General features: G+C 39.7%; 1 protein-coding gene across 3 annotated transcripts; it reads left to right on the forward strand.

Moving 5' to 3' along the window:
• Positions 1–782: 782 nt before the first annotated feature.
• capn10 (calpain 10) lies at positions 783–18,033 on the forward strand. 3 transcript variants are annotated; one of them, XM_077558587.1, is made up of 13 exons: positions 783–1,035; positions 2,916–3,128; positions 3,362–3,493; positions 4,793–4,989; positions 6,361–6,593; positions 6,657–6,798; positions 8,594–8,760; positions 10,082–10,323; positions 10,394–10,596; positions 12,497–12,746; positions 12,816–13,006; positions 13,156–13,201; positions 14,456–14,569. In XM_077558587.1, the coding sequence occupies exons 2-13, from the start codon at positions 2,988–2,990 to the stop codon at positions 14,486–14,488; spliced, it is 1,977 nt and encodes a 658-aa protein (XP_077414713.1). In that variant the 5' UTR covers positions 783–1,035; positions 2,916–2,987; the 3' UTR covers positions 14,489–14,569. The 3 variants fall into 3 exon arrangements, with proteins under 3 accessions (XP_077414713.1, XP_077414711.1, XP_077414712.1); XM_077558585.1 differs by having other exon boundaries at positions 784–1,035; positions 14,547–18,033; XM_077558586.1 differs by having other exon boundaries at positions 784–1,035; positions 2,976–3,128; positions 14,547–18,033.
• Positions 18,034–19,252: the final 1,219 nt, after the last annotated feature.

Genomic DNA, 19,252 nt, shown 5'->3' on the forward strand with positions numbered 1-19,252 from the left:
ATAAAAACTACAATATTAACTGAATATATATGCATTGTGGAAAGTCTAAAAAACTAAGTGGGTGGCATTATGAATAGATTAGAGATGTTATTTAAACCTTCCCCAAAAAAAACGTTTTATTATTTATGACACTAAATACATTACCGTAATTTTCATGTTATCTCTGTTTGAGTATTTTCAAAATTTTTCTAAAGACTTTTTCATTTTACTAACAGATAACACATATATACTTACTTTGTCGAAATAGGCTCATTACTTTATTCAACCTCCTAAAATGGTGAATCAGCATGAAAAAAGAAAGAAAAGTAAAGTTCTTAATTGACTGAGATTTTGGCTTTTGAAGGCGCAAATTGTCCCCATCCACGGCTAAGAGAATTGTCAGTTGTTATCGATTGCTGATTTGTCGCAGTAATGAATGAGGAAATTATTTTATTTATTAATACTGATACAGTACATAATAATATATGCAGTTTTTATATTTTTATAGTACTGTATTTTATTGTGTTAAAATTGTATGTACAGTAATGCAAAAAATATGAATATAATGAGCACTTTTATTTCTACCTGACTTTTTTGTTTTTGTTTTATCAATTCCGACTCAGTATAAATGCTTTTGTCACCGCCCGTTAGCGCATGTTAATGATACACTACGGCACGTCCCGATTTGCGTACACATTCGGAACACAATTCCGTCGCAACTCGATTACCCTTTCCTTGATGGGAAATCAACATGTCGTGCAGTACACGAACAGTAGGTGGCAGCACCGGCACAGGAAGGATGCACTTTATGAATGAACTGTCCTACCGGAAGTGATCTTATTTTCACACATTTTATTCACACACAGTGATGTGACTCGGCGCTCTTATTTTTGAAGACATATTCACGCTTTGGTGTACAAGCTTGTGATTGATAACAGCTCCTAAATCATAACAAGATGAGTTTGTGTTTACATCGTGACGAATCTTCTCCAGCGTATAGGCTAACGCTAGTTAGCCGCTATGATATGACGACGAGCGAAAAGATGCTCGAAGCAGGTGAGAGCGTTAACAAGGTTTGCTCTACAGCGCATGGCTAACAGACAAGTCACCTAAATCGTTTGAACCGCGTTACAAGTAGTGATGGGACGATGATACCTCAAGGAGTGTATTGACACATTACACAAACTGTATTGACACTGTGTTGGTCACTCAATAGTGACCTCTGCTGTAGATCTAAAATCATTGCAGATAAACAAAATGAAAATAAGATGGTAAAACGTGCATGCTGTAAACCTTAATATTAGCTTATGAATTTATATTTATAAAATAAATTTAATACATTTTATTTATTCACTTGCTAGTCTTTTACTTAAAATATGATCCCATCTTTGTATAATTTCAGTTGGTCCATTTGCTTGCTGAGTTAAGTTGTTAGATACTCATATGAGTTGGCTTGTAAAATATAGCAAATTTGTATGTAATAAAATAATATTAATAAAATAAATAATAAAAGTTCAAATGTTTAACTTCTTTATGGGATTTTGTTAAAAGTTTTAAACCATATGTACTAACACACTAAAAACTGATTCTGTCATACATTTTTATTGAAAAACAAAAGTTTTTGAAGTGTGATTGCTCCAAGGCGATGTCTCCTCTTGGACACCAGTTCCCCTGCCTTAGAGAACACTCGTTCACAGGGAACAGAGGAAGCTGGCGTGCATAAATATTTAAGTGCCAGTTGATAAAGGTGTGGATACTTTCTTTGATCAAAATGATTCCAGACTTGTGAAAATTTTCTACAACGATCCATGAGTGGAAGCAAACAAAAATCCAACAGACACAGGTACAGGTAAATTTACAGCAACAGCAAACAGTTTAATCTCCATCCAACAAACACGCAACATGTTGATACAGTTTGTCTACCTATAAATACAATTTGGCGCGGCACATCCAAACGACACACTTCCTGTTTCGGTCACGTGATTTTTTTATTAAAGCGTTACACGCGCCGATACGGGGTTTCACACTTGCGCACTTGGCACAGTGCTGGCGCGCCAGTGTTGTTCGTCCCATCACTAGTTACAAGGGTCCTTTACGACGGTGAGAAACACTTATGGCAGGGGTCTCCAAGTTTGGTCCCCGAGAGCCCCTATCCAGCGTGTTTTCTATATCTCCCTCTGAATCACTGAATCAGGATCGTTGTCAGGGTTCTGCAGAGCTTGCTGATGAGCTGATCATTTGATTCAGCTGTGTTGGAGGAGGGAGACATAGATGGGGAAAACAGGCTGGATAAAGGCTTTCGAGGACCAAACTTGGACAGAGATGTGATTTTTCCGCTAATTCGCGGAATTCCGCTTTTTTTTTATCTCCCTCCAAAAAAAAAAAAAATTCCGATTTTTTTTTTTTTTTTTGTAGTTCATTGTGTATGCACATGACTCCGACAGATAACATCTTCTGCTATAACAAAGACATTTGTGGTATTCTCTAATATGAGTTACTTTTCATTTGGTCATGATACAATTATTTGTTCATGAAATTTGAACTCTTCAACATTATTTATGTGTTAACTTAGTAATCACATTAGTTAGATATGATGATATTCTCAGTGATAGTTTTTAAAAGCAAAGGCAGTCCAATGTTTTTGAATGTGACTGATTTTGAGTTGACTAAAACTGCCATTTTATATGGGATAGTTCAATATACATTGAAAATGTATGCTGTTGTTTTGTCTATTTCTTTGTCATGTGAGTGCATTGAAAGTACTTAAAAAGCATACCTGGACCTAGCTGGGTGCCAGCGGCCCCCAGACCCCCGGCTAAATTTTCAGATAATTTCACTTTGGTCAAATCACATCCCTGCTTGGAGATGCCTGATCTAGGGACTATATTTGCAAGGCAGGGGTTGTAATCACTCGTTTATTTGCACCACTTTACAAGTGGAATGGCCTTGAAGGCGGCGATGGTGGTCACACCTGGCTGATAGGACTCACCAAACAGCAGGTTGGAGCCATGAAGGCGAGCAAAAGGACAGGTTGTGGTGATGGCGATGGTCTCTTTGAGGACCTGGACTTTCCCTCTGATGACTCGTCCCTGTTCTGTGACAACTCCACACCCATCTCCAGACTGCACATCACTTGGCTGCGCCCACAGGTCAGATACAGGGCAGGGGTGCAACGTGACTAGGTATTAGATACTAATGGTATGATAAATAATCATAAGAAAAAATATTGTGGTATTATAAGTAGAGCTCTAAATTAATATTATTATTATTTTTAAATATTTAGGAAATAAAAACATATGTCTTCCCCTATTTAACACATTTTATTTTTTAAATAGACCAAAATTCATAATATATATATGTATATTTATTTATTTTTTACCAGGAAATCTGCCCGTCACCAGTCGCCTTCCCCGACAACATCCACCTGAGTCATGCCAAGCAAGGCTTGCTGGGAGACTGTTGGTTTCTGTGTGCATGCTCTGTGCTGCTCAAGAACAAACATCTTCTGGATAAGGTACAAGAAACAATCTTTTATGATAATAATGAGAGTTTCTTTGCTAGATTATTATTTAAATGCAGGGATGTGATTTTTCCGCTAATTCGCGGAATTCCGCTTTTTTTTATCTCCAAAAATAAAAATGTAAAATTTCCGATTTCGTCTCTACAGCGTTCCATTTTAGTGTTTCCGTAACTGAAATGAAACGGATCTTGCGATTGGCTGAAGTGAAGCGGATCTTGCGATTGGCTGAAGTCTCCGTGTTGACCAATAAACGCGCTTGTTATAAAGGCATAGGAGTATGCCATTGTTCATTTCTCACACGTTTTTGCCGGGTGTTTAAAGAAAGATGTCCGTGATCGAACGCAAAGATGCTCCGCGAGTTAAGGAAATTGACAAGATCGTAAAAAAACAAGTTTCGATGGGACTGGTTAGAGAAGGATATATCTACAAATGTTGGAAAGAAGACTGTGACGAATTTGTTCAGTGACTTTATTCGGAAGATCGATCGTGCCGGGAAAGCGCTTTGCATTTGGTGCCGTGATACCATTGACTATGGTGGGAGAGGTTTCAAAGCTCTTGAAAGTCACGCAAAGAGCAAAAAACACGTGAAAGAACTCCAGTCAAGAACAACAAATTATTCCATCGCTGGAAGTTTCGGTGCCCAAACGAAAACTCCAAAACTTTACGGCCTCCATCCCTTATTGACATCACAATCGGAAGCGGTAATAGAGACGTGATCCACCCCGACAACCTGTACCAGTTGCTGATAGAGTCGTGAATTTTGAGGTAGGTGGTAAACTTTTCAAATTAATTTGACAGTTTTCCCCTTTTTTTTTCGAAAATATTATAACGTAATAATGATCATGTTTGCACTTTCCAGGTTTCAATATGTTGATATGCGGCCCCCAGACCCCCGGCTAAATTTTCAGATAATTTCACTTTGGTCAAATCACATCCCTGTTAACTCTTTGACTGCCAAAAACGTTAAATAACGTTTAGTAAAATCCTATGGAGGAGTGCCAAAGACGTTAAAAGACGTTTGTTTCAAAACAGAGGTGAAACTAACCATTTTCTATTGTTGATTACTGAAGAACGGAATAAGGTAGAAACAAACTTTTTTTTTTCTGATGAAAGCTGAGAGTCCAATCTTTCATTTGGTAGTATGTGTGTTTCCATAGTCCAAACACATAATTTTCTGTGGACCTTGAAAGATCAGTCAAAATGCTTAAATCGGCCGGCACCCACGGCATCCCTTTTCTGAAAACGTCTGGCAGTCAAAGAGTTAAATGTCTTACTCTGACTTTTTTTTTGTAGGTGTTTCCTCCCCACCAGCCCTTGTGGGGTGACAGCAACTACAGAGGATCTTTTGGCTTTCACTTTTGGGAGAAGGGACATTGGACTGAGGTGATCATCGATGACCGCCTGCCTTGTGTTGATTCGGCTCTCTGTTTCTCACACTGCCACGCCCCCTCTGCATTCTGGGTGGCTCTGCTGGAGAAGGCGTATGCCAAGTAAGTATAGCCAGACAATAGCGTTGCAGGGGATACCGGTACCAGTAGCGTACCTTGATGTTTTGGCGTCAAATACGGCTCGGTATCATTTTTTTCTTAGTACCGGTACTTAACTGTTACTTAACTCTTTGACTGCCAGACGTTTTCAGAAAAAGGATGCCGTGGGTGCCAGCCGATTTAAGCATTTTTGACTGATCTTTTAAGGTCCACAGAAAATTATGTGTTTGGACTATGGAAACACACATACTACCAAATGAAAGATTGGACTCTCATCTTTCATCAGAAAAAAAGTTTGTTTCTACCTTATTCCGTTTTTCAGTAATCAACAATAGAAAATGGTTAGTTTCACCTCTGTTTTGAAAAAACGTCTTTTAACGTTTTTTAACGTCTTTGGCACTCCTCCATAGGATTTTACTAAACGTTATATAACGTTTTTGGCAGTCAAAGAGTTAAAGTGAATAAAAAAATTTTTTTAAAGAAGAAAAGATAAAAAATTTGGGGTGTCAGGCGATTAAAGTTTTAAATCGAAAATAATCGCGTGACTTCACTAGTTAACTTGCGATTAATCACAAATTTCATATCTGTTCTAAATGTACAAACAAAAAACTCTTGTTAACTCTTTGACTGCCAGACGTTTTCAGAAAAGGGATGCCGTGGGTGCCAGCCGATTTAAGCATTTTGACTGATCTTTCAAGGTCCACAGAAAATTATGTGTTTGGACTATGGAAACACACATACTACCAAATGAAAGATTGGACTCTCATCTTTCATCAGAAAAAAAAGTTTGTTTCTACCTTATTCCGTTTTTCAGTAATCAACAATAGAAAATGGTTAGTTTCACCTCTGTTTTGAAAAAAAAAACGTATTTTAACGTCTTTGGCACTCCTCCATAGGATTTTACTAAACGTTATTTAACGTTTTTGGCAGTCAAAGAGTTAACAAAAGTGGGGGAAAAATGTTAAACAAATAGACATAGTTAAAATGAATTTTTGACGTTTATAGCCGTCAATGGCAGTGAATGAGTTAATAATAAATAAATATAACTTGTTTTAGAGTTTTGTCGCGGTACCGGTATCAAGGTATTTTATGCAGGTATAGTATCAAAGTCAAAATGTTGGTATCGTGACACTACCAGACAATCAGATTGTGTTTATGAAGCCATCCAGACAGGAATGGCCAAATATGGTCGGTTCTATGGCATCAATAAAAAAAAACAGCCATTCCAGGATTGACCAATCAGAGAAAAGGGATGCCCACAAAATGGAGTGCACAACAAGGTGTTGTTGATTTGCTCATGTATCGTATATGCAAGTCAAATGGATAATGCAATCAAATGTTGAACCTCGTTTGTACCTTCTTCTCGCTTTTCAGACTCCACGGCTCATACGAGCGGCTGTGGGCCGGCCAGGTGTCCGAGGCCTTAGTGGACCTGACCGGGGGTCTTGCAGAGTGCTGGAACCTGTCCCACTTTGGTTCAGATGAGGAGCAGCACACAGCCAAGGAGAACCACAATCAGGCCGCGAGGAAAAAGCTGCAACTGGACATCATCTATCCACTGAGAGCATCTTGTGCGCTGAGTTGCTCCACTCAAAGCATTCCAGGAGGTGTGTTGTGTCGTTCTTGAACACATTTCCATGGCGTAATCATCTGATAATTATTTTAAGCAGAAGACAGCGAGCCGGGTCAGCACCATGCCATGGCCGTGATGGAGTGGCTGGATGTGGCGACGGTAGCAGGAAGTCCAGTGCGACTGTTCAGGATCAGAAACCCCTGGGGGAGGTGCTGCTGGGGTGGAGCCTGGACGGAGGGGTGAGGCTTTTTATTTTGCCACAAAAACAACTGGTACAGCGGCAGGGCTGAAAGATGACTTTATTTTCATTCAAGAAAATATGCGTGAAACATACGCGGCACTTAAATCGACTTTCATTAGAGCCTGGAAAGTTTGTGTCTGAGAATCCAATATGCTAAACGCTAAATAGTTTTATACACGGTTTAGGTCAACTCAATAAAATAGAATAGAATCAAAATGTATTTGTCTGTTTCAAGATAAAAACAGAAATGTATCATTAAACACAGCTTTCAGACAAGCATCCAATACTCTCTCCCTCACATACCACAATTATCTCTTTCACTGCCAGACGTTTTCAGAAACGGGTTGTCCCCACTGCCAGCCGATTTAAGCATTTTGAGTGATCTTTCAAGGGCCACAGAAAATGTTGTGTTTGGACTATGGAAACACACATACATACTACCAAATGAAAGATTGGACTCTCAGCTTTCATCAGAAAAAAAAAGTTTGTTTCTACCTTATTCCGTTCTTCAGTAATCAACAATAGAAAATGGTTACTTTCACCGAAATTCTCTGTTTTGAAACAAAAAACGGAGAAAAAGAGCTTTTTGTGAAACGATGTTATTTCATGCACTCTAGTGAATTGTACACTTCTTTTTGTCCATGAATGATGCCACAAACACCTAAATAGTGCTTTACTTCTGTAAAACGCTTTCACCAACAATGAAAAAGTGTTTTTTGATTGCAAAATAAGTTTATTTCCATTCAACAGTGTAACAATTTGACAAAACAATTTCGCAAACTATTTACAAATGTGTGCAACTGTGGTACTACTTACAATTATGTGGATGTTTCAAATACAGTTTTTCCTTTTGTAACGCTCTCCTGCGTGCAAGGAGACGCCAGGACTCGCACAACAGTTTACTTTCACTTTCACATTGGTCCGTTTTGCGTGCAAACGTTACACTTTCTTGACGGCCTTTTTTTCCGGGGAATAAAAACAAGTAGCAGACTGTACACACTTCCTCCGATGAATATGCATTGGACTCGGGGCACTCCCCGTCGTCCGATCGAACGTCCGCCTGTGCGTGCTCGGTTGCGCTCCGCGTTACGACACCGTCATAGCCGCCGCGTCAGCGGTTCCAATTTCGCCGTCAAGCTCGGATTCACCTTCATCATCATCGATGATGATCATCGTCGTCATCAATGTACTATTTTAGCGTTGGTCGATGCCTTTCGTCTTGTAAGTGTAGAGCTGCTTGCAAACGCTCGCCATTGCCCGTTCCCTCCTCCATCTAGCTCCATCTAACGTCTTCTACTGCCGCGTCAATGCTTTCCAACCACGGAGTCACCATCATCTTCATCATCGATGATGATCATCGTCGTCAACAATGTGCTCTTTTAGCGATGCTTTTGGTCTTTGAAAAAAACGGCTCGGGCGTGAGCTCCTCGCGACCAGCCGCCATTTTTCCTTTGTCTTACATTCTCATCTCCTGCTCGACGCTCTAGCTCCGCCTCTACTGACGCCCACCCGATCTTGTCAAAAGAGAGTCATCGCTGCCCTCTAGGGGCCAAAAATAGTCATTAGGCACAACAGACAGGCTGGAAACTTTCACCAGACATGCGGAAGGGTTTCCTCTACCCGTTTCAAAAAAAAAAATCATTGGATGACGTCTTTTGACGTCATTGGCAGTGCTCCGTAGGTTTTTACTTGACGTCTTTAAACGTCAGTGGCAGTGAAAGAGTTAAAAAGAGAAAATAAAATAAAATCAGATACGGAATAAAAATTGTCTCCATCTTGCTCTCTCTTTGCAGTGGAGCGGGATGGCGCTCGCTTGATTCAGTTGATGCTTTGGATATCCAAGCCAGGGCGGCACAGGGCGACTTCTGGTTGGATGAGAATGAATTCCTGTCCCAGTTTGATGATGTCACTGTAGGCTACCCCATTAGTGAGGAGGGACACCTACAAAGTATCTACACTGGTAATTCTATTGTTTAATAATTCACATTTGTTCTTTACAGTAGTGCCTTGATTTATTAGTGCCTAGACCAAGTTGGATAAGTAGACTTTAAAAATAGGTTGACTAACATTTTCTCCGCGCAGGAACTTTGTTTAGGCCATCCATTTTTTATACGCAGACTCTTTTTTTTTTTTTTTTTTTATTGCAATGGCAGCTGTGATCTTGATTTCTTCTGTTAGTGCACCTGGCGGATGTTATTTGTCTGCTTAAAAACGCACACTGACTTTAGTACTTAGTGGGTTTTTATTAAAGACAATACAGCACAAAACATAGGAAAGGAAGTTCTAAACTTCCTAAAAAGCACTTGAGCTGTAATTATTCCAAAATGTAACCCGCCACTCAGTTTTATATGTTCATCACTTAACCGGTAGAGGGCAGTCATGCACTAAACGTGCCCAGAAGAAGACAGGAACAGGAAGTTACCGATCTCATGTAGCTAACAGCTAGCTGTAGCCTTGTTTACTCATGGGATAATATTGAAGCATCATCTGTATGTGACTTTTAAGACGCTATTACATGTGTAATGTTTGTAGCTATAATAATTTATATCTGTGGACTAAATGGTAGTTAGTGTCCGTTTACCTAATCGCTAGCGCGCTAATGCTAATCGTGATTTAGCATAGGCTAATTTTGTTGATATAATAATTCATATGTATAGAAGATAATAAATTGTGAGTACTTATGTCCACTCAATTCAATTTAACGTCCAAGTTTAGTGGATTATAAAAAATAATAAAATAGTGCCTCTGTGCCTGAGTTTATAGTGTTACGTTACGAGCAGTAGGTTGGTTGTGATTTTGTCGCCCCTTTTTTGTTGCAAGCAAATTAGCACATTGTCGCTTGAGTGATGGAAAAAACAATTGAGCAATCAACGTACTGTAATGCCTTGTGGGCAAGGAGAGCCACAGTGGCGAATACACCTTTAGCAGTTTATTGAACAGTTCAAATAGTCAAACACAAAAGTATGAAATAAGAATATTCGTAAGGAACTGGTGTTGGCCAAAACTCACATCCAGATCCTTACATGCTGACCAACTGGCCAACTTGACTCCAACTCTTAATGTCATGTGCTTGGCCACACCCCTTGAAGGCACACGTCCAACATTTAACAAATCTGTTTTATTTAATTTTTCGGGTCAGGTGTTTCTAATCTTTACAATGAGGAAAATCGATATGTACTGTATACTAATGTCTTGAGTTAAGAACGTGATCAGTCAACAAATTAAAGTTACAAGTCAAGGTACCAGACTATTTCCCTTAAGGACCTTCTCAATGATGTCAGGAAACTCGCTGCCTCACTGCCATCACCTCGCCGGACGCTGGGTAAAGGGCCTCTCATCCGGTGGAAGTCGAAACAGCAGCAGCTACGGCACTAACCCAAAGTTCTGGCTCAAGATGTGCGAGAAAGGCGAGGTCTTCGTATCCCTGCTGCAGCACAGCAAGCCCGGACAATTTGCAGAAACGCCCGTCAAGGATGACGTGAGGCGCCAGCGCTACCAGGCCATTGCGTTACACATGTGGAAGGTTTGCTCCATCGCACGTTTGGAAATGATGCGTGCGTAGCTTTGTGCCATCACTTTGTTGTCTCGCCAAGGTGGAGAAGAAACGTTTGAATGTGAGCCGTACGTTGAACAAGTCGCCGTGTGCTTCTACTCACTGCCACGCACACCAGAGGGAAGTGGTGCTTCACGGGCTGCTGGAGCCCGGACACTACCTTGTCATCCCCAGCACCTACCAGCCGGGAGCACAGGCCCGCTTCCTCATCAGGGTGTTCTCCTCCTCTACCTCGTCCGTCAGGTAAGCACGACGCTGATGCTAAGATGCCGTCACTGGATCTCATTTTACATCAGATATCGTTCAGAAGTTTGGGAGTACTTTGGAATCTCCTTTTTTTTTTTAAACCAAATTAACTAAATAACTAGATCAGGGGTGGGCAACTGTCAGCTCATGGGCCTCATGTGGCCCTCACTCACACTCGATAAGTGGTTGTTGTTTTTGTCTCAAAATGATTTTTTATGACGGGGAAATTCTGAACATGTTACCTCTACTACAATACTCCCCCTCCAACCCGCACACTCGCAGTTTGGTACTCTGATTAACCTGTCCTTAGATTTTATTTATTTATTTTTTCTGGTGTGGGGGCGTTTTTAGTAGACAACTGATATTGGAGGTTTATCAGCAATTTATAATTTTTTGTTTTGTTTACAAACGCCCCACCCCCACAAAATAAAAAATCCTAATTAATGCATTTAAATGTCCGTCAGTTATATGTGGGTTTTCAATAGGAGTGTCACGATATCGCAAATAATCGTGATACTTTGTCTCCCAATAGATCATCGATACGCCTATGCATGTATCGCGATATTTGTAGTTAATATGCAGCCACTATAACGGCTCCATTACATTGTTCATTACTTATTGAGCAATTACTTGGCAGGCCGCTAGGGGGAGCGCCTCATAAGAGTGGCGGGGAAATGTATGGAAGTCTTCAGGCGAAGAAGACTCATGAGCTTACTTTTATTTGACATTTATTATCAGTCCAGCAACTGACTCAGTTTTTAAAACAAATTTTATGGTTCGACTTTTTGAAGCACACGATTTCTGAGGAATATTAATATTTATTTAATTGTATTTGATATTTAAGTAATTTTATTTATTTACTTTTGTAATGTTACATGTTCTTTTTTTAAGATGCACTTTGTAACAATTTGCCCAAAAATATCTTTACAATAGCCTTTTTATTTGACCATTTATGACGGAATCATTTTTTAATTAGGAGATTAACACCTTAGCTGTTGATAATGGCAACTCCTGCAAGCTTCTGGCCAATAGGATTCAGACAGGATTCGGGTTCGAATTTCCCGCCTTCCATCTGCGGATGTAGGTGCGTTTCCATTACAGTTTTTCGCAAAAATAAAAGCGATAATGTACTATTTCGAGAAAGTATCATTTCAACTCTTGTGCATATTCTGTATGTGAAGAAGGCAAAATGCAGTTTCACTTTTTGGCTACAGGTGGCAGTAGCGATTCGAAATTATATTTCTAACACGGTTCACATATTGCAGCCTCGCTGTTTTGTGGATTTTAAAAAAATTATTTTTGGTGCAAATTTACACAGATTGTTTTTTTGTTTTTTTAATGAAGGTTTGAACAAGGAGAGAGTTTAAACAAGAGAGTGTAACGAGGTAAATGCCTCTATGAGAAAGCTGTATAAAGTGTGTGATAACGTGTTTTAAGACATTTATAATAAATGTAACAAAAAAATAAAGATGACTACTTTGCGGATTTAACTTATATTTTGGAAGCTAAACCCAGCCCTAAACGGGGGAACACTGCATTTTAATTGAATCATTATTCCAGTACAGTTTTTTTTTTAATTTTCAATGTTTAAGCATAGTGTTAAAGTTCAAACTATGTATAATGTTATAGTGGCTTATAATGGTATTAAATATACAAAAGAAACATTTTCTTATGCTATTGGAGAGAGAAATGTGTTCTGCTTCGTGAAAATGGGGATTACCGTCATGTGTACCATATTTGTATCGCTATCTTTATTTTGCTGTGCCAGGTTCAACCAATGAAGCAATCCAGAATGAGTTCACGGGTGGCCTCATGATGATGAAAATAGTGTGCTAATCAGAATTTTTTTTATCTGGTCCTGTTGAATTGACCCTGTCATGAAACATGCCCTCCTCAGTGCCCTGAAGAGCCCAGCACCTCTCCTGCCGTTAACAGACGGCGAGTGGGAGACCAATCACTTCCGGGGCTCGTGGGTGGAGGGAAGGTCAGCCGGAGGAAGCAGGAACTTCCCGTCCCACGCGCAGAACCCCGGCTTCCCATTGACGCTGCGTGACCAGCCGATGTTGCCGGGCCTCAACGTCAAGGTGAACCTACGCCAGAGCCGCGCCGACGCTGATCTGCTCCCCATCGGCTTCCATATTTATAAGGTGGGAATCCATCCCATCATCGCAAATGACGTTCAAGTTCGACTCGGGTGACTTTCTTGCTCGATCCAGATATCAGCCAGCGAGCAAAGTCATTCCATCCCCAGCGAGGACCCGGTCGCCAGTTGTGTTCCCCACTGCTACACTCAGGATGTGAGCTTGTCCTGCTCTCTTGCACCCGGAGCTTACCTGGTCGTACCATCCACATACCAGCCCAACTGCGCCGCAGACTTCACCGTCAGCCTTGCTCGGAGAATACACAGGTTGGCTTTGATAGCGTAGCTTTGATAGCCGTTTTGATTTTGTGATGAGGACGAGTCTTCGAGATTCGGATGAATTGAACTCATGAGTCAAAAGGCGCCACTGTATGAATAGTAGTAAGAGCGAACCCGTGTGTTTGTGTCTACCTTAGGAGAGTTGTGAAAAGCCAAGAGAAGCTGGGAAGACCCATTCAGGAGGTTCGTACATAATATAATCTTTAAATGGCAAAGCAAGGAACAAACTGACGTGTTTTTAACTTCACAGATTGTTCAAATGTGAATGATGCTGAAGTGCATCACTGGACAATGTTTTAGCCACACCTTAAAAAAAAAAACAGGAATACCTGTACTGAAAATGGTGAACTTTGCACATTTAATAAGTAACTATTTTAATAATTGAGTCATCGTTTGGAGCCATTTTTTTCAATTCAAAATTGTCCAAATCCTCTGATTTCAGCATTGTTCACTGGTTTCTGTCACTACATACGAGTACAAAGTGTGACATAACCACCAATGACAGGTTAATAAACAGTAAACAAGGATTAAAAAAAATAAATAAATTAATACACTTTAATGCAAAATTAACTCATTCACTGCCACTATTCATTTGAACTATTTCTATTAGTTTAACATTTTTCCCACTTAAGTTAGCAAGAGTATGAAAACCTAGATTTTTTTTTGTACATTTAGAACAGATATCAAATTTGTGATTAATCTTGAGTTAACTAGTGAAGTCATGCGATTGATTACAATTAAAAATTGTAATCACAATTACAATTAAAAATTGTAATCACCCGCCCCTAATTTTTAATAATCTTTTCTTTTTTTTAATCATGAGTTAACTAGTAAAGTCATGCAATTAATTACGATTGAAAAATTTAATCATCTGACGCACCTATTTTTTTAAATTATTTTTTCTTTAAAAAAAAAAAGAGAAAAGAATATAAAAAAATTAGGGCCATTGGGCGATTAAAATCTGTCATCGTAATTAATCGCATGACTTAGTTAACTATTTAACTCACGCTTTTATATCTGTTCTAAATATACAATAAAAAAAAATCTAGGTTTTCATACTCTTGTTAACAAAAGTGGAAAAAATGTTAAACTAATAGAAATAGTTAAAATTAATAATCTATAGCCGTCAATGGCAGTGAATGAGTTCAAGTGAATACGATTAATCGATTGAATAATGGATAGATTAATTGATTCCAAAAATATTCGAAAGTGACAGCACTACTAATAATGTATGTAGAAACACATCCATTAAGTCACTTTATGTTTAAAAAAAAAAAGTCTAACTGTCACTAACAACCCGAGGCCAAACTTCTTTGTCAAGATATATCACTGACATACTTCCTTGACACCAATTACTGCTTTCATATTAGCCAGGGCTTTGATGCCATCGTCTGGGAAAAGGTGTCAAAAGGTGAATGAATCTCAACCTGTTTACAGAGTGGAACGCAGTGCGCTGTAGTTTGTGATTGACCCAGAAGATGGCAGCAGAGCATAACGCACGTGTCGGTGTTGTGTTTGTGGGCGGCAGGTGTCTCACATCTCCATGATGCAAAGCCGTCCGTCTTTGCCGCTTCCCTGACGTCCCACATGACGAAAGGACTCCGCCGCCGCCCTCGCCGCACAGACTCGCGTATGTGTGACTTAGCGGGAACGTGCGAGTCGCTCGGGGCGGGGCGGGGCGGGGGGGGCTTCCCTTCATCCCCAAATGCTGAGGCTCGGGGCCGATGGGCAGCGAGGCCCTCATTGGCCATTAGGACATCAGAGGTTGTCGGTGGGCTGGGCTGCTAATGAACTCTGACGGGACTGGCCGGTGTAAACAAACAGCCGCCATTGAAGAAAGCCGCCACCGCTGTTGCTCATTGAGTCCCGCCGGACCCGAACAAAGGCTCCTCTCATGAAGGTCCTCACAGAAGCGCTGCGGGCAAGGGGTGAGGGGTTGGTCTGCGACCGCTGAGCCAACCAAACTGCACCGCGACACAACCGTGCCATACCAAGCCAGAGTTGTCTACCAATCCGCCGCTACGTGTGCGGCCGTGTCCACAATCACTCCCTGGCCGCTATTAAGTGAATTTGCTATTTTGGAGCGCTGTTGGAATGTGTCTCGCAGTATATGTTGTCCCCTATAGTGCTGTCAGTAGTCAGGTTTCTATACAAATGTTTGGAAATTTGTATGCAAATTTTGTGAAAATGCGCAAAACGGACATGCGACTTACGCCCGTTTCCATCCGCTCTTCTTTTGCGAATATGCGCCGCGAGATGACCTTGTAGTGACGGAACTTTGGGACAATGGGGAGTTCCGGGTGGGAATGTTGCTTTGGACGGACTGAACGGAAGTGTCAAGAAGGGGGGAGCTTGAGGACCCAAATGCGGGAAGACAGGGTGAGGGGGCAGAGGTTCAATCAAAAGAGGGATTTTCATTTCTACAAACAAAAGCGATCTCCAAATTACAAGGCAAAACATAAATGTGGGGGAAACAACAAGGCAAAAAACGGGCAGCATGACATTAGGAAAGACAATGAACCGACCCAGACAGAGGGGAGACAGCAGACTAAATACACAGACACTAACGACACAACAAGACACACCTGGGGCAAGACACAAGTGGCTGAGGGCACTGATTGGATCACGCGAGGAAGGGCAGGATCACACTTAACAAGACAAGGAAGACACACAAGGAAAACAGATCCAAACATGACAGGAAGTTTCCTCCCGCATGGAAGTGAAGTGCGTCGTTACATTGAGAGCTGATGTTAATAAAGCCATCGAAATTCATTATAAAAAGAATCGTGTTTCTTCGTCTCCCCAAACATATCTTACTTTATAATCCGCCATTTATTGTGACTACAAACGTGTGTGTGACGTAGTATCGGTTAAAACGTATATCCGGTCTTGTAGTTGCTTATTCACAAAACCTGTCTGCTTCTATCCCCAAAATGCGCATTTTCGTTTTTTCGATATGCTTCAAAAACCACACCCTCCAAGTGTAAAAACTTTTTTTTGCAAATTTTGGGCCTTTTTTCGAATTTCTGCCGTTTCCATTCAGTTTCTTTATCGCAATTCTTGAAATTTCGAATAAAAATAGGTGGATGGAAACCCACCCAGTGTATCCCACAGTGTTCAGGGTTCAACATTAAGCTTTTTTGGGTTGCTGGCCCTCTGGGGCCACCGTGATTTAAAGAATTGGCCCTGATTCAAAACAATACTTCACGAAATTCATATTTTTATGTAGACCTGGATGAAATAGTGAAGCGTGTAATCTAGGGATAGACCGATTATCAGCCGGGCCGATTAACGGTGCAGATATTTGGCATTTTGACAAATACTGGCATCTGCCTTTTTAGGAATCTGAAGGCCGACGCAGCAAATTTAGGGTTTTCATCAGGATGTTCACAGTTTGTACTTGTCGCAAAGACATTTCAACGTTCGGTCAAAAATAACCCAACTCTGGGTCAAAAATGGACCAATCCTCTACTTGGGTCGATTTGACCCAACTTTGAGTCAAGAAATTGATCTTTCAGCGTGAAACAACTCATAAATATTGGTCACATCCTTTACTTGGGTCAAGAAATTGGGCCATTTTGTATAAAACAACCCAGAAAGTTGGGTTAAATTGACCCATAAAGTAAAAGTAAAAATAAATTAATAATAATAATAAAAGTAAGTGAGCTGTGATTGGTCGTTATCTGAGCTATGAGCACCTGTGATGTCATTTCAGTCGACAGCAAGTGGCGGTAAAATGTGTTTTTAAACATACTAATTGTACATGAAAAAGAATAAAAGTTATCACATTAACTCAGTCACTGCCATTGACGACTATAGACGTCAGAAATTCATTTGAACTATTTCTATTAGTTTAACATTTTTCCACTTTTGTTAAGAGTATGAAAACCTAGAAAAAAAAATGTGTACATTTAGAACAGATATAAAATTTGTGATAAAAAATTAGGGGTGTCAGGCAATTACAATTTTTAATCTTAGTTAATCGTATGACTTCACTAGTTAGCTCACGATTAATCACAAATTTTATATCTGTTCTAAATGTAAAATTAAAAAAAATTCTAGGTTTTCATACTCTTGTTAACAAAAGTGGAAAAAATGTGAAACTAATAGAAATAGTTCAAATTAATTTTTGACGTCGACAGCCGTCAGTGGCGGTGAATGAGTTAATTGTGGGCAAAATATGAACTTTTTACTGCTGAAAATGGCTCAATGACCACTGGGATAGGTTATTATATATTATTTATTATTATTATATATTATCTGTAATTAATTTATTAAATTCATTATCTTTCTTGTATAATTGCATTTTGCACTTGCTGTCGACTGAAAATGACATCACGTGTGCTCAGGCAACGACCAATCATGGCTCAGTTTGCGAACATCACATGACCAGACCCAGAAAACAGGTGAGCTGTAATTAGTCGTTATCTGAGCTATGAGCACCTGTGATGTCGTTTCAGTCGACAGCAAGTGGCGGCAAAATGTGTTTTTAAACGTACTATCTGCGCATGAAAATTACTAAACGTTACCACATGAATTCTGGGCCAAATATGAACTTTTTACTCCAAAAAAAAAATGGGAAAGTAGGAAAACTCCCTAATGACTACATAGGGATTTTCTGTATATGGCTACCAAAGTCATCCACAGTCCCTTTTCCGTCCCCCCTCGGACCACCGCTCTGACCCGAGCGGAGCCTCCGAAGCGGCGTCGAGAGCAGATGACGAGCGGCAGGATGCGAGGGATGAAACGAGGGAGGCGGCACATGAGAGGTCGGCGGCCCGTGTGAAGCGGGTGCCAATTGGTTTTTGTGTTGAGGCCGTGCGCGTTTGCCAGCGTGTTGGCCTCCTGCTCATCCACCATATCTGTCTTTGAAAGGCCTTCTCATAGATTGACTCATTGGGAGACAGTGCCAAGCTGAAGAAAAGAAAAAAAAATGAAAGAAGAGGAGTTTTGTTGTACTGTTGTTTTTTTTTGTTTGAGATCCATGTGAAAAATTAAAAAAAAGTTCATGAGAATTTGTATGTGTGTGTGATTCTGGCATTCCCTACACACTGCCGCTTTGAATGCTGCTTTATTTTTAGAAAAAATAAAAAGCAGCATTTACTCATTCACTGCCATTGACGGCTATGAACGTCAAAAATTTATTTAAACTATTTCTATTAATTTAACATTTTTTTCCCACTTTTGTTAAGAGTATGAAAACCTAGAATTTTTTTTATTGTACATTTAGAACCGATATAAAATTTATGATTAATCGCGAGTGAACTAGTGAAGTCATGCGATTAATTACAATTTTAAAAAATAATCGCCACTTGCCCCTAATTTATAACTCTTTGACTGCCAAAAACGTTAAATAACGTTTAGTAAAATCATATGGAGTGCCAAAGACGTTAAAAGACGTTTTTTTTTTCAAAACAGAGGTGAAACTAACCATTTTCTATTGTTGATTACTGAAAAATGGAATAAGGTAGAAACAAACTTTTTTTTCTGATGAAAGATGAGAGTCCAATCTTTCATTTGGTAGTATGTGTGTTTCCATAGTCCAAACACATAATTTTCTGTGGACCTTGAAAGATCAGTCAAAAATGCTTAGATCAGCTGGCACCCACGGCATCCCTTTTCTGAAAACGTCTGGCAGTCAAAGAGTTAATAATCTTTTTTTTTTTTAATGAATTTATGGAAGAGAATGAGTTAATAGTTTTTTTTTTTTTAAATTACCAATTTTTAGATATTCTCTAAGAAGAAGAAGCAACTTTGCCAGGTTCGCCCTCACTGGAATTTAAATCCCAATTCCGTGTCTAAAGTCAACATGGCGTCAACCGCCCAAATCCAAAATGCAACCCAATCTAATGGGTAAAAGTAATGAACCCAACCTTGAGTGAAAGTAAACCAATCTGCTACCCAGCGAGTGTGTTAGGAAAACAAGTCAGCATTTTTGTTTGTTTGTGTGTAAATGGACTTTACAACGTTAATAAAACATTTTAATGAGTTAAAAATGACAGCCACTGTGCCAACAGATGATAATCTAAAAATAGTTTTTAGCAAATAATGCCTCTTGTTTTCAGGCAGAATAATTAAATGATCTTCCATGAGATGGCAGAATGTTATTCATTCATTTATTATCAATACAGCTTATCCTTATGTTAGGTGTTTTATAATATGAAGATAAAGTAAATGTGAATAGACAATAGTGCACAATATGCGCTTAATAAATATTATGTTTTTTAATAACTA

This window comes from Vanacampus margaritifer, chromosome 2 (assembly GCF_051991255.1).
Source record: "Vanacampus margaritifer isolate UIUO_Vmar chromosome 2, RoL_Vmar_1.0, whole genome shotgun sequence".
NCBI lineage: Eukaryota > Metazoa > Chordata > Actinopteri > Syngnathiformes > Syngnathidae > Vanacampus > Vanacampus margaritifer.